Consider the following 24,632-nt stretch of genomic DNA (forward strand, 5'->3'; position numbering starts at 1 on the left):
TCTCACGACCCAGTCAACATCTCCACTCTGAAGTCTAGCAGCATTTAAAACACAACATGACCAACCCTAATTGTTTTCCATCTCCATCTTTTCTAGCTGTGGCCAAGTTGAATGGCTCTCTCCTACATCCCACAGCAAATTAGAAAATCTTTTTTTTAATCTACCTAAAAAATTACGTTCAGAATCTAATGACTTTACACCACCTCTCACAACACCACCTGGCCTAAGACTCCATCATCTCCCATCCATATTACTACAATAACCTTCCCACTGATCTTGGAACCTTGACTGCTTACTTTGAAAACAGTACCTAAAATAACCCAGTTTAAAATAAGGAGTATGCTGCCACAGCTTCACTCAAAACTATCAGTGGTTCTTCTACTCAGAGTACATGCCGAAGTGCTTACAATTTCCCACAAGACGCTGTATTCTCTTTCATGCTATCATACTTCTCCAAACTATATTCCTCCTCATCAATTTACTCTGAGTATTTTGCTTTCTCTCACATACAATAGAAACTATTTTTAAGGAGATTTATTATAGCTGTTAATTTTATCTGGAACAGTCTTTTCTCAAAAAAAAATGTGAAAAAGTTCATTACCCTCCAGACACTTGTTGAGGACAGCACATACATGAGTCATAGGGACATGGAGAAATCAAACTGATACTGGTCTGGAAGCTTCATCCCTACTGGCTAATTTCACAGTACCAGAAGGTGCTATGCACAAAACTAAGGGGAAACGGTAATCAACAGTTACCCAGCTGTGAATATGAGTGCTACAGCAATGACCAGCATAGCAAGGTATGGCCATTGACAACAGTGACAGGATGGGCAGTAACAAACCACCTCCTGACTGGATGGAAGGCCTGCTCTACAAGGCAGAATTCACACCTGGTTATTGGGCCAAGAACCATTAGCTGGTTGAGTCATAAACTCTGGGAAAGAATTTACTTACAGCATTCTGCTAAATGGACACAGTATTAAACTGTCCTCCATATACATGAACGATTCACTAGACCAATGGGTTAGCCCAGCTCTCAACTGTCAACAGAAGAACTTCCTATCGAAGCAAATGGCAATTAACAGACTTAAGGTGCAGAGCATAGAGACGGTAGTGCTCAGCCCTACATGAGACATCTGCATTGTACATCCTCCCCACAGGTTCAGGTCCACACAGCAGAGGTGCTGGAGAGACCATAAAGCCGTGGTAGGAGGGGACTGCTGTCCAACAACATTTTCCAGGAAGTTTGTGGCAGGAAGGCTGCACACATGAGCTCACAGCAGCTGGAGCTGCAGGCATACAACCTCCATAAGATCAAGACAGCTGAAAGTCTAGCAGGGATGGGAAAGGGCCGTGGGGTCCTGCCCTTGCTGAGGAGACACTTGCCACTGATGGCTGCTGGGGCGGAGGGTCGGTTGGCTTCAGCGCAACCCCTGGTAGGCTGTGTGTCCACTGAACGGCCGTGCGGCCACACACACACTCCAGCACGGGTGCACTCGGTAGGGTGAAAAGAGAGTCCATGAGGTCAGGGAAGGAAAGCAGTGGGCTACAGCACACCGAGGATGGAAAAGGAAGTCGGGCCAAGGGAAAGAAGACAGTCAAAACGGTTTTCAACAGTGACAGAATTAGTGTTTCAGACCAAACCCACTCCCTCAACTACCACGCTGTCCAAAAAGAAATCTCACCTGCTTTTAAGCACCTATCTAAACTGTCAATTATTCCAATCTCCAACCCCAAAAAACTATCTGTAATGATCATTTTAATAATGAAATTATATGTACTTTTACTAAATTTCTTGTAATAAGTATGAATTCAATTTGAAGTAAAAATGTAGCATTTTTAAAAAAGCATAATATAGAATTTTTATACTTCATACAGTCTTCAATCAAAAATACTGAATATAGATAGGAAAATAATTTTAGGGATATATTCCAGAAGAGACACTTCAATTCTCTTTTCTTTTGGTTAGCAAAAATACACTGAAGTAATGTGAAATAAAAGATATTTACCTGTGCACTGCCCTCCGTTGGTGGGGTCTCCATAGTACCCTGGCATGCAGTCCTGACACTGCTTCCCGGTGGTGAGGTTCTTACACTGCTCACACACACTGTTGTGGATGCACGTGCTGTGTCCATTACACTGGCAAGCTAGAGAGAATAGCACAAAGCATCACAAAGAGCAAAATCACCATACAGGTACAGCTCTCAAGGCAGAAGTTACTGTTAAGATCTGATTTTACCCAATACATAACACAGGCAGCTGAAAACATCAGTAAGACAGTGGATGCATCTTATTGCATGGTCACAACTGACCTCATTGTTTATAAGATGTAAGGGCTAGATAATGTAAAATATTACATGTAAGTAAGGAATATTTTAATATAGCCACTAAAGAATTATATTTATGTTTTATCTATTAAATTTTATAAAGACAGGATTAGATAATGTAGCTTTGGTAAAGAATAGTAAGTTCTTAATACATCATAAATATATTTATACTTAATAACAAACTATGAATACAAAAAATTATCAGGCAACAGTTCTTTATTTCAAGAAAATGAGTTACTATTCAGATGAACAAAGGAACTCTTAATTTGAATAAACGTGTACCCTCTTTTTTTTGTTTGTTTGTTTGTGTTTGTTTTTTAGAGACAGGGTTTCTCTGTGTAGCTCTGGCTGTCCTGGAACTCACTCTGTAGACCAGGCTGGCCTCAAACTCACAGAGACCAGGCTGGCCTCAAACTCACAGAGATCCACCTGCCGAGTGCTGGAATTAAAGGCATATGCCACCACCACCCAGCAAGGTATATTGTCTTAAAACAAGAAGTTGGTTTTTTTTTTTTTTTGGTTTTTTCGAGACAGGGTTTCTCTGTGTAGCTTTGTGCCTTTCCTGGGACTCACTTCGTAGCCCAGGCTGGCCTCGAACTCACAGAGATCCGCCTGGCTCTGCCTCCCGAGTGCTGGGATTAAAGGCGTGCGCCACCACCGTCCGGCAAGAAGTTGGTTTTTAAACCATCTATAAAACAAGAAAATCTAACAAAAAAGTTCATGATAAAAGAAAATCAAATGTGTAAAATAGTATTTAAAATACCACAGTTTTTTTCAAATGTTTTAAAACTCACAAATGTGCCTTCAAAAGGTTAGCGACAGCAAACCCAGTTCAGCAAGACCTTTATGCATCATCAGTCGCCAACATAAACATGGAGTTCTTTTATACTAAAACATGGTTATTAAACCTTCTACTATTGTGCATAAATGGTTAACGGGGAATTTTGTAGATCTATGCCACATACATAACTAACTCAGGTTAAAATAAAAGAGTACACACTACACGTTGTGAGACCAAAATGAGCCATCTTAGAAATAAGACCAAAATGCTTTCACTCTAAAATTAAGGCCTAAGATTTCTCCTTTTAGGAATAAGCCATTAGTTACTAAAACCAGTCAATTCAGATCCAGAAACCAGTAAGTATAAAAGTACAGAGTCACAAGGTAGTCAGTCACGAGGTGACTCCCAAACTGCCAGACTATGGAATGTCCTCTCCCTGGTTTCCAGGGTAACTGACCACAGAAATGTTCCCACCTGAGGACAGCCAATGAGAAATGGTGGCGGGTAACCACCCCCTTGGAAGTAAGATTAAGCCATGATTTCTAGAAAGCCCCTAGAAGCGAGCCAATCAGAATTGTGCCCATACTAGCACCCCAAAATGATGTAACCTTGTGGCTTTTGCCTTTAAAAACTGAGCTTGCAGACAGGCGGGCACTTCCTCCATCCTCCGCTGCATTGGACATATTGGATGAAGTCCCTGCCTAGGCTTGTATTGTATATCCAGAATTAAACCTTGCTTTGGCATTCCGGCATGCTCGTCTTTGGTGGTCTCTGTGGGGGTCGCAATCTGGGCACAACAACATAAAAAATTGCCTGAACAACCAAAATAAGAAAGAGGCTAGCATCCTTTGGGAGATCTGAAACAAGCACTTGCTTCTGAACCAAAGGATGGATTTAGCTTCACACCCAACGTCTTATACAGATGACTCAACAGCAGAGAAGTTCCTACAATAGCGGAATCTGGGTGTGGTGACAGCTACACAAACAGAAGACAGGACGATCAACACCACCTCCTGACATTGAAAGAACACCATTGGCCAAATGCCCATCAGTCTTTCCTGCTGAATGAGAAACTCCAAGGGCAGCCAAGAAGGCCGTTTCCTAGATCCAACTCCACATAGCTGCTGATAGGTGTGTTACAGGGGACCTAACAAAGGGGCTGCACCATACAGACAGGATAGTGTAGCAAGAATCTTAAAAGGTCTTATTAACAAAATCAAACCTGGAGCCAAGTATTGGGGTGAACACTGGAAGATCAGAGAGACAGAACAAGCCACAGCTAACCTCACCTGGCCAACTTCTCAGCTGGTCTTGTTTCCTCAGACTGGAAGCCTCTGTGTCCTCATATCCGAATGGTTCTCAGCTGAACTGTGCTGCTCAAAACCGAAAAGTTTAACCAGCCAAATGCTTAACCAGCCAAATGCTTCTAGTTTCTGGTCTTCACGCCTTATATATCTTTCTGCTATCCAACATCACTTCCTGGGATTAAAGGCGTGAGTCACCATGCTTGGCTCTATCCATGAACACCTGGATTTCTGCCTCTGGAATGCTAGGATTAAAGGTGTGTGCTACCACTGCCTATCCTAAGTATCTAGTGGCTTTTCTGTTCTCTGACCCCAGATAAGCTTATTAGGGTACACAATATTTTGGGGAACACAATACCACCACAGGATAGATTTAGACCCAACTGCAGGGGGAGATTCTGGGGAGGGGTGGTACTGGCAGCCTTTAAAGCCTACAACTAACATCCTACCAACTGCAAAGGACAAGGCACACTGTAAAAAGCTGGACCTCGGTGCACCAGCTGTACCAAACACAGAAAAGAAAGGCTGCGCTCACGGCCTGTGATCATGCTTTAACCAACACCATCACCAGACTGCATCAATAGGTAGCAGGGGCTGACACCGAATAATTCTCCCAGGATAAACTGTCATTTTAAATGCTTTAATATCAACATAACTATAGAACACAGATAAAAGTAAAGATGATCCATCTATTTTATTTTGCCTACATTTTAAATCTACCCCAGATGGCTCCTTATTTATGGAAACACACAAACAGAAAAAAAAAAATCAAAATAAAACATAATGACAAATTCATCATTTGATATGCAAATAAACCATAGTTCTGAAAATACAGGCTCTCTATAAACAGATGTGCAGCATTTAAAAATATCTTCATGACATTATTAGTAAATTTCCAACATGTTTACACAGAAATTTGAGGGGCGAAAAGCTTACCCACAACCTCTTTCAATATATAGCCTCCCTTCAAAGAAAAAGCAATTGTCAGGGACTAAAATGATGCATGGCCTCAAAACAAGAATTATAAATACTGAGATAGGAGGAAATCTGTACTCTACATAGGATAGACAAGCAAGTATCAGCAGACATGGCCTTCAAATCCAGCAAGGCCAGCAAATATAACTGCTGCCACCTTCCAGGAAGAGAGAGAAAATGAAAAGTGTTTATAAACTGAAGTTATCACCTGCATCCAGGCAGATGAACAAATACCAAAGCACACCATAACACCAAAGAGACAGGAAAGAATCTGATGTGCCACTGGCATCATCTATACATGAAAGGGAGAAGCCCACACAAATTTTTAAACTCTCTCCATGTGTGGGACTGAATATATGTTACCACAAGGTGAAGGAACTCTAACATCAAACATGCATCCAAAACACCCTCGTAGACCTCACAAGGCAGCTCAGAATGACCCCTTGGAATAGATCTACAACTCAAATCATGTAAATATACCATAGAACAGAGATAAGAAAACATTTTCTTCACTGGAAAGGACTAGACAGTTAATATGTTGGACTTTGGAAGCAACATAATTTTTTTTATTTTCTTTTTTAAAATTTTACTGTGGGTTATGGGTATTTTGACTGCTTGTAAGTCTGTACAGAGCATGTGTATGGTTCCCTTGGAGGCCAGAACAGGGCACTGGATCCCTGGAACTGGAGTTGCATGTGGTTGTGAGCTGCCATGTGGTGCTGGGAATCCAACCCAGACGTCTGGAAGCAGTGTTCTTCAGCCCTCTTAGTGGGTTACTTAGAGATGGGGAGGGGGGGAGGCAGAGACAGAGAGAGAACATGAAATTGGAAGAGGTATGTGATCAGAGGGTCCAGAGGAACTTGGCTGAAGAGTAAGAGATGGAGAAATAAACATGATCATAATACATTGTCTATATGTAGGAAAGTAGACATGCAGGAGTCCCTGTGTGGATCCTCAAAGATGAGAAGACAAGACTAAGGGATCCCTGCCTGGTGCTGGCCAAATCACTCTTCTCTTTGAGCCTACGTGCATAATTTAGCTGCTTCTTCACAATTAATATTCTTTGTTCATTCCCTGGGAACCCGCCAGCCATGCTGGCCAGATTAGCAGATCTGTACCATGCTCAGCCACCATCAAAGAAGCTTCCTCCTGCAACTGATGGGAACAAATACAGAGACTCCCAGCCAGACAATATGCAGTGAGAGACCCTGGAACACTCAGCTGTAAATGGGATGTCTCCATCTAATCCCTCCCCTCAGGGCTTGAAAACTATGCAGAAGAGGAGGCAGAAAGAATGTGAGGACAAGAGAGGACTAAGGGTACCAAGGTATCATGGCCGCCTTCTAGATACAACAGGGCTGATGCACGTCAGACAGGGTAGCCTGCAGTCTGCACAGGTCTGCACTAGATGGGGTCACGGAGCTGAAAGAAGAAACGGACACACACACCTATCCCTAACGCAGAAGCTATCTCCAATCGATAGCCACTTGTAAATAAAAAAATAGTTTTCTCCAAAGGAGTCTCACTGGGAAAACAAACTGCTCCTAAGAGCAGGCCCGATACCCAGCAAAAACTCAAAGGCATCTTTGGAGGTTCTTCATCTCAAAGTGTTAGGTCAAGGCTTGTGCTCGCGCGCTCTCTCTCTCTCTCTCTCTCTCTCTCTCTCTCTCTCTCTCTCTCTGTGTGTGTGTGTGTGTGTGTGTGCGTGTGTGTGTGTGTGTTTAACCTTACAAGTCTTTTGCACGTACATCATAGCTCCCGTCTTGGTGGTTTTATGGGGTTCCTGGGTGTGCAAACGTGCGTCTCTGCATCTATGTGTCTTTATTTCTTGTGCATTTTCTTTTGCCCTTTTTCTTGTTTGGCTGTTTTGTCACATTCTAATGTATTTGTTTTTGTTTTATTTATTTTATTATTATTCTTTAGATGCCTGTTTGTTTTCTAATGAGAGACAGGAAGGGTGTGGATCCGGATGGGAGGAGAGGAATTAGGAGAAGTAGGGGTAAGGGAAATCATAATCAGAATATACTGTATGAAAAAGAAATCTATTTTCAATTAAAAATATTCTTTGTCCAACCCATTATTTAAGTAACCATCTCTAAGTGCTACTTTGAGGCTTCATATCTCTCTCTCTCATACTATGAGAAACCTGTATTAAATAAATGTGTATGCCTTTCTTCTATTAAAAAAAAAGTCTCAAAAACATTTTTAAAAAGCAAACAACGCACCCAATTTTAATGAGAGAAAAGCACTTGGATATTTCCAAACAATACATATAAACAGTCAATAAATAGTTGAACAGAATGTCATTAGCTCTGTGTGTTGTGTTGGAGTTTCATCTCTGTGACAACTTTGTCTTGAACTGTCCTTTTATGCTGTTTGTGCTATTGCTGGGGTCCTGTGATCAAGCTGAACATCTAGTAGAGCAAACTGCTCGACGCATGATGCCAGGAAGCAGAAACCGAGAAAAGAGCACAGGGCAGGGACAAGACAAGAACAGAAACACAGGTCTTCAGTGATCTTCTTTCTCTAACTGGGCTCCACCACCTTCCAACAATAGCATCAAACAACCTTTGGGAGACACCCTTCATGTCCAAAGCACAACATTTTTATATGGAAATACGAATCAAAGCACTATTAAGACAGCATTTTACACTCATTACTAACTAAAAAATAGATAATAAACAGGTTGGAAAGGAAGCGGAGATACTGGAATCCTCATGCCCTGATGAAGATGATGTAAAGTAATACCACAGATGTAAAACGCTCTAGAGAATTCTTTAAAACATTAAACACGAGGTTCTCATATGATTCAAATTATCCACTTCTAGATGTGTCAAAAGATAAAGGGAAACATCTCAATGTAAAAAATTCATGCACCATGGTTTATAGTGTCATTATTCACAATACCATAGTAGTAGAAATAACCAAAAGTGCATTAAGTGACAAAAGAATAGATGAATGTGGCACATCAATGTAAAAATAGTAAACAGACATAAAAAGAACTTACACAGACTACAAAAATAAATCTTGAAAACATTATATAGATGTTGTCAATTAAAAGCCAAGGAAAAACACCACATACCATAAGAGCTCAACTAAACAAAATGTCTAAAATAGACAAAACCACAAAGAGGGCAAATTAATACTTTTAAGTGCTGTAGAAAGAGGAAGTTTGAAATAACTCTTAGAGGGCCCCAGGTTTGGTTTTGTAGTAACTAAAATGCTCTAGAACTACGAGATGGTAGTGGTTGTAGATTTACATTATACTAAAAAGCCATGACTTATACAAGTTAAAATGGTGAATTGATAGCACATGAAATACATAAGATTGGAAAATAATTGAATCTATTCTTCTTTTTGTTCCAAAGTCTCAATGTAAAACTAACTGAACACAACAAACAATAACCATTCCACAACATGAACATTAGACTGTCTTAAAATTTCCTCTGCCAAGCCAGTCATGGTGGCTCATGCCTTTAATACCAGCACTTGGGAGGCAGAGGCAGGCAGATCTCTGTAAGCTCTAGGCCACCTGGTTTTACAAAGTGGAGTTCCAGGACAGCCAGAGATGTTACACAGAGAAACCTTGTCTCGAAAAATCAAAACCAAACAAACAAACAAAAAACTCCTCTGTCAATTTAACTAGTGAATCATCTTTTGAACTTGGACTCCCACAGTCTTGGAACACAGACCAAATTTTCACAAATTCTTACCAGAAAGCAAAACAAAGAGCCTCTAATCCAACTCCCAAGAGCCTCTGTTCTCATCTGAAACCTCATGAGCATTATCTTCACAGATTCCTGGTCTTCTCAGTTCCAACAAGAAGCATCTACTGAGCCCTGCTTATATAAAAGTGCAGCTCGTAGCTTTTCTAAACCAGATGTGAGGCTTCACAGCCACATGGTCAGATTTAGCAACCTACTTTCTGGTGCCAGATTTTTATTTTTTTTTTTTCACCAATGTGTCAAAATCCCCGCAGAAACCAATTCAAGGGGGAATTGGTATTTTGACTTATGGTTTCACCGTGGTAAGGAAGAGTTCAGCACAGCAAATCTGGGCAACCAAAAGCAAAGAAAGCGTGGACACTAGCTCACTCTCTCCATTTACTATTCTACTCTTCTAAGCCCCGGCCTATGAGATGGCACCACCCACGTAGGACAGGCTTCTTTTCTTCAGCTAATCCTCTCTAGAACTACACTCAGACATCATCAGGGAAGCGCTCCACTGTCCTGCTAGACACCTCTCCGTAAAAAAGTAAAAGCAAGTTGTTACTAAAAGTAGACATCACACTAATTTAGAAGGCCATCTCTAACAGTAATTTTCTGCCTGAGAAAATACACATCTGAGATTTCTGTCCATTCTGCCCAGCACTGTGGCCTGAACACAACTTGATCACTGTGCTAAGGCATGAAGTCACATGTCTCTTCAATCCTCAGTATGTTTTCAAGAAAACTATTTTATATTTAAATCAAATGGCACTAATTGTGTTTAGTGCCTATATCTCCATGCAGGACATTATTTTTAAAGATTTTCTTTCTCCTTTTCCGTTTTTTGAAATTCCTCCCAAGTGTACTGAGAACTTCAAATTCTACCCATCTGACATCAGCTGCACCTTGCATCTTTACCTCTATTATTTCTCCTAAAGACTGAAATGCTTCTTAGTTCTTATCTTTCCCTCTGTTGGCTCCGACTTGCACGGTTTACCACCTTAGTGCACTCCTGGTCTTTGATTCCAACAACCACACTTTCCCTTCTCTAAGTTTCCTTTGATTCTAAAACTGCCATGTGGTTTTCAGACTGTACTCTGAAATTTGGACTTACTGAATTTTAGACTTATAGAACTGCAAAAATAGAAGTAATTCTGTATCAAATGTTAGTATCTTACCCTAACATTTATCAAAATTAGGAAACAAACATTGGCTAATTAATAGTATAAACTATAATCTAAATTATAGACTTTAGTTGGACTTCACAACTTTGACACAAATGCTCTTATTCTGTCTCATTACTCTATCATTACATTAGCTTTATTAGTATATATTAATTATATATAACATAGGGATTTATTACACATTTTCATATATAAATAAGATACTTTGATCATATCACTCATATTACCCTCTTAACCCCTCCCCCCAGATTGCTCCCTTCCCTCTTCTCAAGTATTCCCCTTCCATTTGACACATGTATGTGGAGTGGGGGTAGGGATTAATTTCAAATGCTTATTTTGTTTAACCCATTGAGAATTTTCATACTGGCGTTAATATATCTCCATATTCCCTCCTGCCTCTTCCCTCCTTCCTCCACCTTTTCCTCTGTCTCTCTTCATCATTGCAAAATGCTTGCATTGTATCTCATACCCTCCCTGGCCCAACTATAAAATCAGCCATTTATGCAGAAAGCCTTTGAGTCTTTCACCAGAGAATGATGTTTAAGTATGTTCTAAGTATGTTCATTGCTCTGGAGTGTCATGGGCTCAAAAGACAGAGTTAGGAGAAATGTGTATTTTGACAAATATATAGATTTTGACAGATGTATAGTTATAAACTAACCCAAATATATATACATATTTATGTTTACTTTTATGTATAAAGCAAGTGTGAATGCATGTTCTGAGCTTGACTATTTGTCAGGATCATGGAGTAAGCTCAGACATGCGGGTTTTAGTCTCATGGCATCAGGAAGGTCTGAGGAATCAGGTGAAGGCCCAGCCTTAGAGCAGCAGCTCTTAGGAGCATTCATCACGGCTCTTCCTCAGTCCCCAGTAGGTCTGCGTGCCATACTCCTGTGTGGTAGCCAGCCTGATAAAGCACATATTATTGATTTGTCTAGCTCCATTTTTAACTTCTCCTCCTTCCTTCATGTACCTGTCACCGCTTCTGTAGCTCATCACACAGGAACCCCAGCCCTGATACATTTCTTCTTCTCCTTCAGGCGTTTATCAACATTAACATCTGAGCAAAGCTTGGCCTTCTAAAAGGCAAGCTTCAATCCCAGGCTTCCATTTACTAGTGCTCATCCACCACATAACCTCATACATTTCACTTATTTCAATGAGCATATATTCCCCACGAGTGTAGTGATTTTTAAACCAATTTATCCACTATGTTTCAAGTGCCTAAAACACTAAATATACTATTTAGTGCACAACAGATACTCAGAAAACATGTGCTGAATAAATTAAATTTTCAACTTTCTTCTATACAAGCACAGAATAAGAAATATAGAAATATGAAGAGAGCCCCTAAAAAACTAAGTGACCTTCAAATTTAAATAGTAGTGAATACTAATGGTAGCTTTCAAAACAAGGCTACATGAATCCAGTGTGGATGTTTAGTACATAATATCCACATTCACCATGAGGTTTACTGGAAACACTGAGGAGCATGAGAGTTCTAAGACAGTATGATAATACAAGCAATAAAATACACCAGTGCATTCATGAAGGAAATGCAGTTTTTGTTACCTGGACACTGGATAAAAGACCACTCATAGTTCTTCTCTTTGGGGCAAAGACTGGTGTCGAGAACCGCCTCACTGTGGTGTGGTCCACCAAGTCTCATGGGTCCCCGTGAGGACCCTTCCGTGCAGTGTCCTCTCCCTGTGTTACTGGGGTCATTGCACCAGCCACATCCAGGCTGTTCCAAGCACTGGCCACAGGTTCTTAATCCAGAACAATTTTGAGCTGAATGAAAGAAGCATTAAAAATGAAAATTAAGTTTATAATCAAGCAGAATTGTGTGCTTCAGAAAAATGTGAGAAAAAAGACATTAAAATGTCATCTGTAGTTAACAGAAATACTTTGCATAAATAACTAGCTGATATGAACAATTCATCATACACATGTATATATGCACAAATAAATATGTACACATGTATACATAATACATGCCATGAACAAAGAGAAAATAAATTGAATTGGATGTTAAAAGGGAAAACAGCAAGACATGGTAACGATAACAGAAAAAAATTAAGGTAGTACTTAAAGATTCCTGAGCATCTTGCTGTAATGGGACATCAAGGAACTGACATCAGAAACTTAACAGCAAAATATTAAATTTAAGAATTCACTGAAAATTTTATTTGTTGTGATCTGTTTGAGGGCCAAGAACCTTGGAGACTGGGTTTTAGAAAGTAGTGGATAAGAATCGTCTCAAATCATATTAAGAAATAAAATACAACATTCACGTATTTAACTTTTTAGATATCTAATTCATAGGAATGAAGGGTTTTCTTTTCAAAAGTTTTATCTTCCGGGGTCCTTGGACCACACAGTTCTAAATGGGACGTCTCCATCCAATTCCTCCCCTATCTTGGGTTTTTGGTGTTTACATATGAAGCTGAAAATTGTCCTTTCAAGATATGTGAAAAACTGTCTTGGAATTTTGATGGGGATTGCATTAAATCTATAGATTGCTTTGGGCAGGATGTTCATTACTATATTTATCCTATCAATCGAGCATGGGAAGTATTTCTCTCTTTTCATATCTTCTTCAATTTATTTCACTCTCTTAAAGTTTTTATCATACAAGTCTTTCGCCTGCTTGGTTAGTTACCCCAAAGATATTTTATATTTCTTGAGGCTATTGTGAAAGGTGCTGTTCTTTGACTTGCTTCTCAGTCTGTTTGTCATTTATATAGAGGAGGACTAAACTACTGATTTTTGTGAGTTAATTTTGTATCTAAATATTTTGCTAAAAGTGTTTGTCTGTAGGAGTTTCCCAGTGGAATTTTTAGGATCATTTATATAAACTGCCATATCATCTGCAAATAAAGATGCTCTGACTTCTTCTTTTCCAATTTCCATTATCCTCTTCAGTTGTCTTATTGCTCTAGCTAAGACTTCAAGCACTATATTGTATGTGTGTATATATGTGTGTGTACACACACATACATACAGATAGATGCTCATGTGGTTTCTGTCTTTCAGTTTGTTCATGTGGTGGATCACATTTATCAATTTTATATGCATGCACAGGGCCTGCACAGGTCTGAACCAGGTTCTTTGTGTATATAGCACTGTTTCCAGTTTAGTGTTTTTATGGGATTCCTTAGTGCATGAGCAAGTGGGTCTATGGAGTACCCAGGGTCCGAGGGCTTAGCTATGTCCAGCATGGGACATCTAAGGGAAAAAAAAAATCTATGTACACTATGTTCTTATGTCTGTTAACTTTATTGCTCTAAGACAAAACTCTATCAATTCAGTTATTGCTCTGTCAGACATTCAAGGCAGGAATAACATATCAAGCTCTATATCCGTCTACTTTATTTCTCTGGGATGAAATCCTATCTCCATAACTGCAGTTCCGTTCAGTTCCCTAGCTCATAGTCCTGCTAATGACTAAATTATGCTTTCAACCTCATCTTCGTCCTCTGTATCCTCTTTCTCCATCTCTGCTGCTCTCTACTCCTGGCACTCAGGAAACTCTACCTGAGATCTGCTTACCCTCTACAGAACCTCTGTCATCCTCTCTTCTCTCTCACCATCTCCCCACTTCTCACTGGTGAATACACCTATCTATGCTGCAACTGCCATTCTTCCTGAAAACCAGACCCTGGCTTCCTAGGGTTCCAATACGGCCTGAAGATCAGTGACTGTAGGAATCCTCTAGGTCTTCAACACTAAATCGGTACTGCTGACGCATATAATGTCTGCACTGAGCAGCACAGTGTTCTAAGCCGTGAACACGTGGACACCACTGTTGGACTACCCGGCTGCAATGGGTTCCAAGTCACTCAGGTAAATCCTTCCTTCTGTGTGTCGTCTTGGTCTCATTCTAGAGAAGCCCACCTAATACAGTGGCTACCGTTGTCCCAGCTGTCAGTCATCTGGCGGCTCACATCCACAAGAGTCCTCCCCATGCAGTTTCACCACCTATATGCACGTGTCTTATCAATTCACTGTGTGGGTGATACAGCAACAATGACAGGATAGTCTTGAAAAACATGCCTATTCAGAGCTAGTGTTGAAGAAATAATTAGACAAATACAAACAGAGAACTCTATAAACTGGTGTCAATTCTGGAGGAGTGTTTGTCTCATAATAGAAAAAAGGGAGGGAATAAAAGTGTGCCAAGGAATACTTAAAGACACCAGAAAGCCCTGCGGCTTTCACTGGCAGGAAGCATTAGGTTGTCTGTACACCACACAAGGAGTTCAGGAGATGGGTCAGACACAGTGGTAAAATAGTAATGCAGTAAATTCAAAAGGATGATACACTGCAAACCAGAGGCTAACAGCCCAAACAGATTTTAGACCTCTCCTTGATAGTGCTTTTTCCATTGTTTTAAATGGCCTCAATGTTTCTTTCCATCCATACGTACGCGAGCAGGTGGCCGTCTGCCACTCGAGACACTGTCCGTACGGAAAAGAGATGATGTAGGCGTTGGAGTCCACGCATCGCTTGGTGCTGCTGCACCACATGCACTCCATGCCATTGCTTGTGCAGTTGGAACACGAGGTCCTCAGGGAGCATGGCTTCTTGCACGGCCTTGCATTTTGATTTGGGCTGACTGGAACAAATCAACAGCTGCAATTACTTCATTTGGCAACTTCATTTTTCAAACTAATCTCCACGTTTAACTATGCGTACAGGTGTTTGGTCTCATGTACTGGTGCCACCACAGGCACGCCTGGGCCTCAGAGGGCAGAAGGAAAAGGGCATCAGATTCCCGAGACACCGTGTGGGTTCTGAGAATCAAAGCCAGGCCCTCCGGAAGAGCCACCAGTGCTCTTATCCACTCAGCCACCTCTTCAGGCCCCCGTTAATTTCATTTTAACACAAATGCTTGGGTTTTATCTGTATTACTATTTTTTAAAAGGTTCAGTTAAGCAGACTGAAGCATTATAACACAAGGTAAAAGTTTAAAAAGTTGATACGGGTACTATTTAGTACTGAATTTGAAAGCATGTAATTTCTTTATTTCTTAATTCTTTATAAAGTACAAGGTGTACAATTTTTAAAACAGCAAACAACACTGTAATCGAGAGCTCCTCTTTCCATTGTCTCAATAGTGCATGTTTCTCCATAAAAGTTCCATATCTTTTTTAAGTAAATGTCCCGTGACTGCATCTTTGGTATAAAAAAGTGAAAATGTACGAAACAAGTCCCTGCACCCTGGAAAGAAAGGCTGGACAACAGGCCGATGCAGACACAGGAAGGTTGGGGCACCTCTACTTACCGACAGGCTTTTCACAAACAAGGCCATCTGCCATGGACGTACAAGGATTTGCCTTCAGTCCTGCCACTGCGGCCCTTTCTAAATAAGCACAGAACCCCGAGTCATTGGGTTCTCCAGGAAGCCACTGGAGCGTGGTGTTTGTGAATGGAGACATGTCCTCCCAGCCCCAGTACGATATGTTGATCTTGCGCAAGCCTACCCAAGGTGAGACTTTCTGCAAACAACACGATACGGGGCATTGAAAGTGGTTAGAAGAAAAACTACACATGATACTGTTCAACAAGTAGCTCGTTATCATTAAATATTATATCTGAGAATACATAAAGCTACCTTTCCAATCACCTTTACTGCCAACAATAATCTCAGCAGAATCTAGGGCATGATGTAGATCGCAGGACTGTTTTGAAAGCACTGGGCTTTGAGCTTAGCTATAAGGTTACATGAATTTTTTTTTTTTTTTTTTTTTTTGGCCCTTGCTCATTTTTCCCCCTCTATAAAATGGGCATATAGAGTGCCTTTAATCCCAGCATTCAGGAGTCAAAGGCAGGCTGATATTCAGAGAGTTCTAGGCCAGTCAGGGCTATGCAGCAAAATCCTATCGCAAACAAACAAATAAACCAAACTAAATGAAAAAAATGTCAAAACTCAACATACCACTACTGCTATAACTAATACTATCAGGTATAGAGTTTAATCAGTTATGGATTCAGGAACCTACAGATAAATCCAAAATCTGCACTGTGCAAAACAGAAAACAAAATTAACAGATCTGTATGGATTCTGAATGAAGACTTCTCAAGGACTCCCTAGATCAGGATTTCTCTGCTATGTTTGGACTTTCATAAAATTTTAGGAAAACTGACATCATCTATTTCACAGACAAAGTCTGACTATCATATTGAAAATCTGATAAACACAAGTTGACAAAAGTCACATTAACTATTCTCAATTACCCTCATTGATCATAAAACTTAGCACAAAATCAAAATCAATTCTATATCTATATAACTTGTTTAAATCATTATTTAAAAGCTAAAATGTATTCTAAATCCAAGTTCCATTGTTCTATTAGAGTATGGACACCTCTTTCATAATACATGATAATATATCTTCTAAATCACTAAGCTACTTAATAATCACTATGATGGAAAATTGTTTCAAAGCATCATTCTTCTAAATTCTTTCATGTATGTGATATCAGAGTAGAGAAAAATGTCACTACAATAAGATATTTATACATGGTATTCACGTTATACAAATGTTCCTAGGGAGATTAAGTTACCCATAGACCTTAAAATTTTTAAGTGTATAAATACAATGGATTACACACTGTAAATACTCAACAGATATTACTTGGATAAAATTAAAATACCTTATGAATTTTCACTTTGACAATATCATATTGCCAAAAGAATACAGATAGCAATTAAGAAAATTTAATAGACAAAGGTCTTAGGATAGAAATTATTTTATACTATCTAGCATAACGCTGAGACAAGGCTGGGTTAACAGTGCTTCTAATTATAGAACTCACACATGCTTCTTCACATTCAGATTATCATATGTTTTACACATTTATTCTGAGAAATATTTTGATAACAAAAGCTGCCTTTTAAATCATGCTTTATAATAACACTAGTCAGATAATCAGATAATCAATCCAACACAGAAATTTCCCATTAAAATGTGCTTCATGTCACAGCCAACTCTTGCTATGCTTCCTCTCTACAGCAAAGGAAAGGCATTTAAAATGAAATATTAGGCCCTGACTCATCATGATAAGAATCTGAAAGAAAAGGAAGAATAACAAAATGAAGCCTGTGATAAAACATTTAAAGTAACTATTATTCAGTAAATGAGCCAGACAGGCAGTTGAAAATGAAAGATAAATTACTGTATTATGAAAATTTACTGCACCACACCATAAATCATTATAACATTTCATTAGCCATTTCCGATAAGTAAACGATCATTTGACCCAAGATATCTCTTTAAAGTGAATGAATTTGTCAATCTTTATTGGCCAAAGAAGGGTTATCTTAAGCCTGTGCACCTGAAATGACTCAGGATATAATTCATTTTATAGAGATATGCCTAATGAAATGTCACCTTGAAAAAGTTTCCACTTTGAAATCCTATGAAAAGTTGTTTCTGATAAAACAAAGCATCATTTATATGTGACTCAGCAATCCAGCAAATTTGAATTTACCATCCACTCCTTATGGATTATAGTAATAGGCAACAGAAATCAGCAGCCACAATAAGTCTTCAAGTATAGAAATCAAATGGCTAGACTTGTGGCGATTTTGTAACTGGCAAAAATACCTGATGCTAAACACAGGAAAATCAACAGAGCTTTAAGGACGAAGTCTAACGTTTTTGAAATTCAAAAACATGAGTGTGCAGATCAAATGCTCATGGTGTGGCAGGACTTCAGTGGCACTAATTCTCGTGTGCTGAGTGGCAAACTGGCAAGCACACTTATACAAAAGAGGAGCCCCTGACATCACAAAAAACAGATCTCACTTTAAAAAAACTGTTACATTTTCTAAAGCATAAATATCAAAATATCTCCCCAACCCGCTACCACATACATTGTATACACCACCCACTATGCTGGAAGCTAATAAAAACAAGTTAAGACAAAAACTGTAGGATTTTTCCAACTTCCTTATAGTATCTCCAAGTCCCGCGAATGCTGGTTAGGGCGTTTCTCCAAGACTAGCCCATAAGCTCCCGCTATGACTAGCTGTCCATCCTCATCTTCAGGAAGTACCCGAGTGCATTTATCATGGCAATTACCTCACTCAAGAACAACTGTTCCTGTCTCTTCTCTACTGTCTGAGAAGAGCGCTTCACTGCATCTCTGGGCTCTCACACAGCAGCAGACTACCAGACACAGTAATAGATTTCATGCATGTGCTATCAGTAACTTAGACAGACATTCACTTTAAAAGACAAAAAGGACAAATCATTTCCACAGATCATGGACCATTGCATAGTCCATCACATAAAGAACCCAAAGGTTACCTGCTGTGTGTACTTCTGTATTTCATCCAACACAAATTCTACCTCCTTGGAAGTTGTCAGAGAAGCAAGATTTCCACTGAGATTATAGCAATAAAGCTTTGCATTGTCATAACTTTCTCTACTGGAATTGATTCGAAGACAAGCATCCCCAACGTGATTCCAGCCTTCTCCACAAAGGTGAGCTAGGTAAAGAAAAAAAAAATACCATCCTACTTTTACATTACAAAAAACATATGGTTCTTTATTAATTATTTCAAAATTATAGATATGACCATTGTGTTCATTTAAAATTTTTAGATAGAACTTTTCAAAGTTTCTTAATAGCCCAAAGTTTATTTAATAGTTTGCTGGAGAGTTAAAACAAGATCCTAATTCTTTCCTAAATCCCTTTTTTTGTTTTGAGGAATCAGTCTCACTACGTAGACCAGGCTGGCCTTGAACTCATCTGCTTCTGTCTCCCTAGTGCTGGGATTAAAGCATGCACTGTCATGCCTGACCTTTCCTGAATTCTTAAACAACATGAGCTGCGGTTCTCCAACACCTATTTTCTACATTGACTCGGAAGATTCCTGTGTAGTCTAGGCATCAGCATCTGACCTCTCGAAACACAAAGTTACTACTGTATTTGTCTAATTCCAGGCTACAAAAGATCAGATTACTTTTTTAATTATTTAAAAAATTTATAAATTTAAATATATTTTGATCATATTCTTCCCCTCCCAATTCCTTCCAGATCCTCTCCTCCACTCTACCCACCCAACTTTAAGTTTTCTCAAAAAACAAAAACACAATATAACAACAAACCCCCTAAAACCAAGAAAACAAAATAGAACAACTACCCACAAGGGACAAATAAACCAACCAAACAAAAACTGACCAAACTGTAACCAAATAAAAGCACACGAAAAAACTGTGGAGTCCACTCTGTGTTGGTCAAGTACTCCTGAACATCAGGCCTGCCCTGGAGTGGCCTTTACACAGTGTCACTCCATTGGAGGAAGCTGAGTTCTCCTCTTCCCACGGTATAAAGACAGCTCACTTGTTAACCTCTTTTACCCTAGTGGCGAGGTTTTCATTCATTTATTTTAAATCTAACAAAATGAAATCTAAGCTAAACTATCACATCAGAGTGGAACAAGACAAGACAAGCAAGAGAAGGAGGTTCAGGAGAGGGCCCAGGACGCAGACCCACTCGCTGGCACACCTAGGAATCCTGTGAATGTGAACGCACTAAACTGGAAGCCATCACAGGAGTGCAGACGACCTGGGATCAGATCCCTTTAAGAGAAGAGCAAGCCAAGCTGAGCTTGATGCACCAGGCCTATAACTCCAGCGTCCAGGAGCCAGAGGCAGGAGGGCCGCAGCTCCAGCCCAAAGGGCACTGCCGAGGAAGCTCCAGGACAGGCTGAGCTAAAGAGTAAGACGCTACCAAAAATAAATAAATGAATAAAAAATAAAATAAAAATAGAAAGAAAGCAATGATTTTAACTAGAAAAGAAAGAAAGCTGCCGCTGCTTTCCTTGAGAAGAACTGAGAACCAGATTCAGCTGTGCAGCACAGGGGGCTGATTATGACTTTTCACCTCAGAAGAACAACTGTAATACAGCGCTACTGTGAGTCTGCATCCTCCCCCCTCCGCCGCCTCTCCCCCCTCCCTCCCTCTTCCGCCCCCGCCCCTCCGCCCCCTCCGCCCCCCTTCTCCCCCTCCGCCCCCTCCTCCCCCCTCCGCTCCCTCTCTCCTATTCCACATCCCCATCCTGGTAGGGTCTTACTCTCAGCCTATATATCATTCATTTCGTGATATTTTTTTTTTTTTCGAGACAGGGTTTCTCTGTGTAGCTTTGCGCCATTCCTGGAACTCACTTGGTAGCCCAGGCTGGCCTCGAACTCACAGAGATCCGCCTGCCTCTGCCTCCCGAGTGCTGGGATTAAAGGCGTGCGCCACCACCGCCCGGCTTCCATGATATATTTTTAAGTGAAAAAATTGTTTTTCATCCACTATATTCTGATCATGGTTTCTCCTTCCCATGACTATTCCAGATCCTTCCCACTTCCTCACCCACCTAAGTCCACACTCTTTCTTTCTCTCTCTCTCCAGAAAAAACAAACAAACAAACAAGAAAGAAAAAAAAACAAATCAGAATTTTAAAAAGAACATAGAAAAAACAGTGTACCCTTAGGTATGGAATCACTAAATAGAGTAAGTACTTTAGAGTGGGTGTTTTACATGAGAATTACCTCCTGTAGAGGATGCAGCAGGAGGAATGTTAGAAGTTAGAGGACATTCTGAGCTACACAGTGGTTTCAAGGCCAGCCCTCACTTACAGTGTGAGACCTTGTCTCAAAAACAAAATATAACAATACAACAAACTAATCCAAACATAATGCACACTATGATGAAGCAGTTATCTTTTGCTGTCATTTTTCTTGAGATCCTTAAGGAAGGAGGAGCAGAGGGAAGGTAAGAAGGCACAAACTCTCAGCCGCCTAGAGCCTGGACACAACATGTGCAAACACAAGCCCTCAGAACCCAAGGATGGAGGGGGAGGGGGACTATACGCTCACAAGTCAGGTTCCTTCAAGGGTGACGACCCTGGTGGGTTGACCAAACTCCAAGAAGTCTACATCTAAGAGTCAGCACAAACTGGACCTGATTTGGTTCTTTTCAAGGAACAGTTTGGTGGTTTGAGAGAGGAGGATGGATCTTGAAGGAGTTGGGTAAGGAACTGAATATGGTCAAAATGAATTGTAAAAGAACTAATAAAAATGAGAAAAGAGATAAATAAAAATAAAACCACCGATTTCTGACATAATCTTACACACTTACTTGTTCATTTCGTTATGGACTACACTACTCAGCGATAGTATGTTATCAGATTCTATACTAACGTTTGAACAGCATCTAGAACATTTTAGTGTCCACATCTATGAAATGTAATCTCTCTCTTCCTTTGTACAAACATCGAGCAGGGCTGAGATGTTCACAGAACTCATTTAAGGAAGTACTTCTCAAACTCCTGGTCTTTAACCTTCAAAAAACCTTGAGGGTCACCCAGATCTTGGGGTCTTGGGTCTTACCTCAGGCACAGGCAGCTACTACCTGCCTTAAAAAGCTGGGAGCAGACCCCCACCCTCTCTCTCTGCTCTCTCTCTGTTCCCTCTCTGCTCTCTGCTCCCTGCTCTGCTCCCTCGCCCCAGGCCTGGCTCCTCTTTTTCCCCTTCTCCTGTTTCCCTCCTAATAAAGCTCAAAAAAAGCATCACTGGGTTCTGTCCTGACTGTGACCTTTACACTTGGTAATCAGCGCTGCCACAGCGCACCAACCAGCGCCATTCACCCTTTCAGACATGGAGAATGGATGGAAACAGAGGACATGGAGAATGGAGGGAAACAGTGGACATGGAGAATGGAGGGAAACAGTGGACATGGAGAATGAAGGAAAACAGTGGACATGGAGAATGGAGGGAAATAGTGGACACAGAGAATGGAGGGAAATGGTGGACATGGAGAATGGAGGGAAACAGTGGACATGGAGAATGGATGGAAACAGAGGACATGGAGAATGGAGGGAAACAGTGGACATGGAGAATGAAGGAAAATAGTGGACATGGAGAATGGATGGAAACAGTGGACATGGAGAATGGAGGGAAACAGTGGACATGGAGAATGAAGGAAAACAGTGGACATGGAGAATGGAGGGAAACAGAGAACACAGAGAATGGAGGGAAGCAGTGGACATGGAGAATGGAGGGAAACAGTGGACATTGAGATTGGAGGGAAACAGTGGACATGGAGAATGGATGGAAACAGAGGACATGGAGATTGGAGGGAAACAGTGGACATGGAGAATGGAGGGAAACAGTGGACATGACCATCAGTTTTAAAGATGACAGGGAAGAGGTGTTAATTGTAGCTTCTTCAATATGGGACTTGGTGTCCTTGCTGTGGGATGTTCTGTGTGTCAGATGTGTTGCTCTGATTGGTTAATAAATAAAACACTGATTGGCCAGTAGCCAGGCAGGAAGAAGTATAGGTGGGACAATGAGGAGAAGAATGCTGAGAAGAAGAAGACTGAGTCAGAGAGACACTGCCAGCCGCCACCATGACAAGCAACACATGAAGATGCCGGTAAGCCACGAGCCATGTTGCAGGGTATAGATTTATGGAAATGGATTAATTTAAGCTAGCCAGTGGCGAGGCAGGAAGTATAGGCGGGACTAACAGAGAGGAGAAAAGAAAGAACAGGAAGGCAGAAGGAGTCACTGCCAGCTGCCACCATGACGAGCAGCATGTGAAGACGCCGGGAAGCCACAAGCCACGTGGCAAGGTATAGATTTGTGGAAATGGATTAATTTAAGCTATAAGAACAGTTAGCAAGAAGCCTGCCACGGCCATACAGTTTGTAAGCAATATAAGTCTCTGCGTTTACTTGGTTGGGTCTGAGCAGCTGTGGGACTGACGGTGACAGAGATTTGTCCTGACTGTGGGCCAGGCAGGAAAACTAACTACATGTCTTCGCCAAGTTTTCCCATGCCCTACATTCTTAAATTTTTCATAATAAAATTGGGGGGTGAAAATGAAACTTAACATAAGGGGATTTAGTTTTATTACATAAATCAAATTTAAAGCAACCTAGTTTTGTGGCTTTGTTTTACTGTTTTACAAATCTCTTTGATGTCACACATAAAGACACTGTATTTTCCTATCTGCTTCTGCATTCAGTCAACTGAGACTGTGTACTATTGCACAAGACTTCTTACTCTGTGTTCTCCTGTTTGCTTCTGCAGACAGAAGACCATCCTCTGCTGCCTGTGGTCATGCCTCCCCTGTTAGTATGGACTCAAACCCTCCGGACTTCTAAGACAAAAACTAACCCTTTCTCCCTCAAGTTGCTTTGGGTGATGGCATTTGTTTTAGCAACAGACAAGTAACTAATACAATTGTTTTTGCTTAGAAAAATTTACATACCCCTAGGTATATAGGTATAGAAAACAGATCTATAAATTAAACAGTTATTGATAATAAATCACAACAAATCTTATTTTAAAATTTTTGGAAATAAAATTTTGCTATTTCTCAAAGGCAAAAACAAATTTTTATACTAATGGGACAGACATTTGGTTATTTTTACATAAAGAATTAAATCTTAACTAAACATCTGATACTTTGGGATACAACATTTTCAATGTTTTTGAGCATTAACAGCTATTTTAATCTTATAACTATCATTGCTGAGAACACCACTTCTCATAATTAGGTAGAACAGAATGGCAGAAGTATAATTAAGGACAAATCAGAAATTGTTATAAATTCTGTTCTAATATCAAAGTTTATTTATAATTTTTTATGAAAAGCCAGCAACTCAAATAGCAATTTTTAAATGAAGCATTTAAACACAATACAATGCAAAGAAATACTAATTTAAAGTTCACATGCTGAAAAATTACAATGGCCAAATATATAAAGACTGTAATTAAATCATTATTTCTGTAAGAACAGAAAACTGTGTACATACACTAAAAACAATACAGTTTATAACACACAACAGTCTTGACTCTTGAACCCACGTGTCTCATGAAGCATCTCTGGTAACACAGGCTAGCATGCACAGGCAAAGTGAACATGGTCGTTTTCAGAACCCGGGCTGCAGTGAAGTCACAGGACTCAATAAAGGTGTTGCGAAAAGTATTTCAGACTCATTAAGCATTTATTTTCTAACTTACTTTGGTTGCTGAATACTCAGAAAAAGAAAAAAAAACTTTCACTATTGCCGAATTTTCTAAACCCCTTACATTCAGTGTGACCCAATATGGAATGGTAAACTAGAGTTTAAGAAGCCAGGCTTCGCAGTATTAGAAAAGCCCGCAGTAGACAGAACAGGATGAAAATTCAAAAGGAAGTGCATCTTCACACCATTTGCTTGGACCTCACACACGCACTAAAAGGTCTTGTTGTTCCAGTTCACCGATAGCTGATATTCTAAAGATTAAACTGGGTACCTTGAGTAACACGCTGAGACCAGAGAAAGCCTCAG

General features: G+C 40.2%; 1 protein-coding gene across 6 annotated transcripts in view; it reads right to left on the reverse strand.

Moving 5' to 3' along the window:
• The window catches only part of Atrnl1 (attractin like 1), a 590,535-nt gene that overhangs the window by 460,534 nt on the left and 105,369 nt on the right, over positions 1-24,632 (reverse strand). For all 6 annotated transcript variants that reach the window (XM_028880975.1, XM_037205779.1, XM_037205772.1 and 3 more), the window contains exons 15-19: positions 18,601-18,782; positions 15,571-15,784; positions 14,713-14,901; positions 11,856-12,074; positions 2,012-2,149 (exon numbers count right to left, since the gene is read on the reverse strand). In XM_028880975.1, the coding sequence (XP_028736808.1) occupies positions 2,012-2,149; positions 11,856-12,074; positions 14,713-14,901; positions 15,571-15,784; positions 18,601-18,782 (942 nt within the window). The remainder of the gene's footprint in view (positions 1-2,011; positions 2,150-11,855; positions 12,075-14,712; positions 14,902-15,570; positions 15,785-18,600; positions 18,783-24,632) is intronic.

This window comes from Peromyscus leucopus, chromosome 1, assembly GCF_004664715.2.
Source record: "Peromyscus leucopus breed LL Stock chromosome 1, UCI_PerLeu_2.1, whole genome shotgun sequence".
Lineage (NCBI taxonomy): Eukaryota > Metazoa > Chordata > Mammalia > Rodentia > Cricetidae > Peromyscus > Peromyscus leucopus.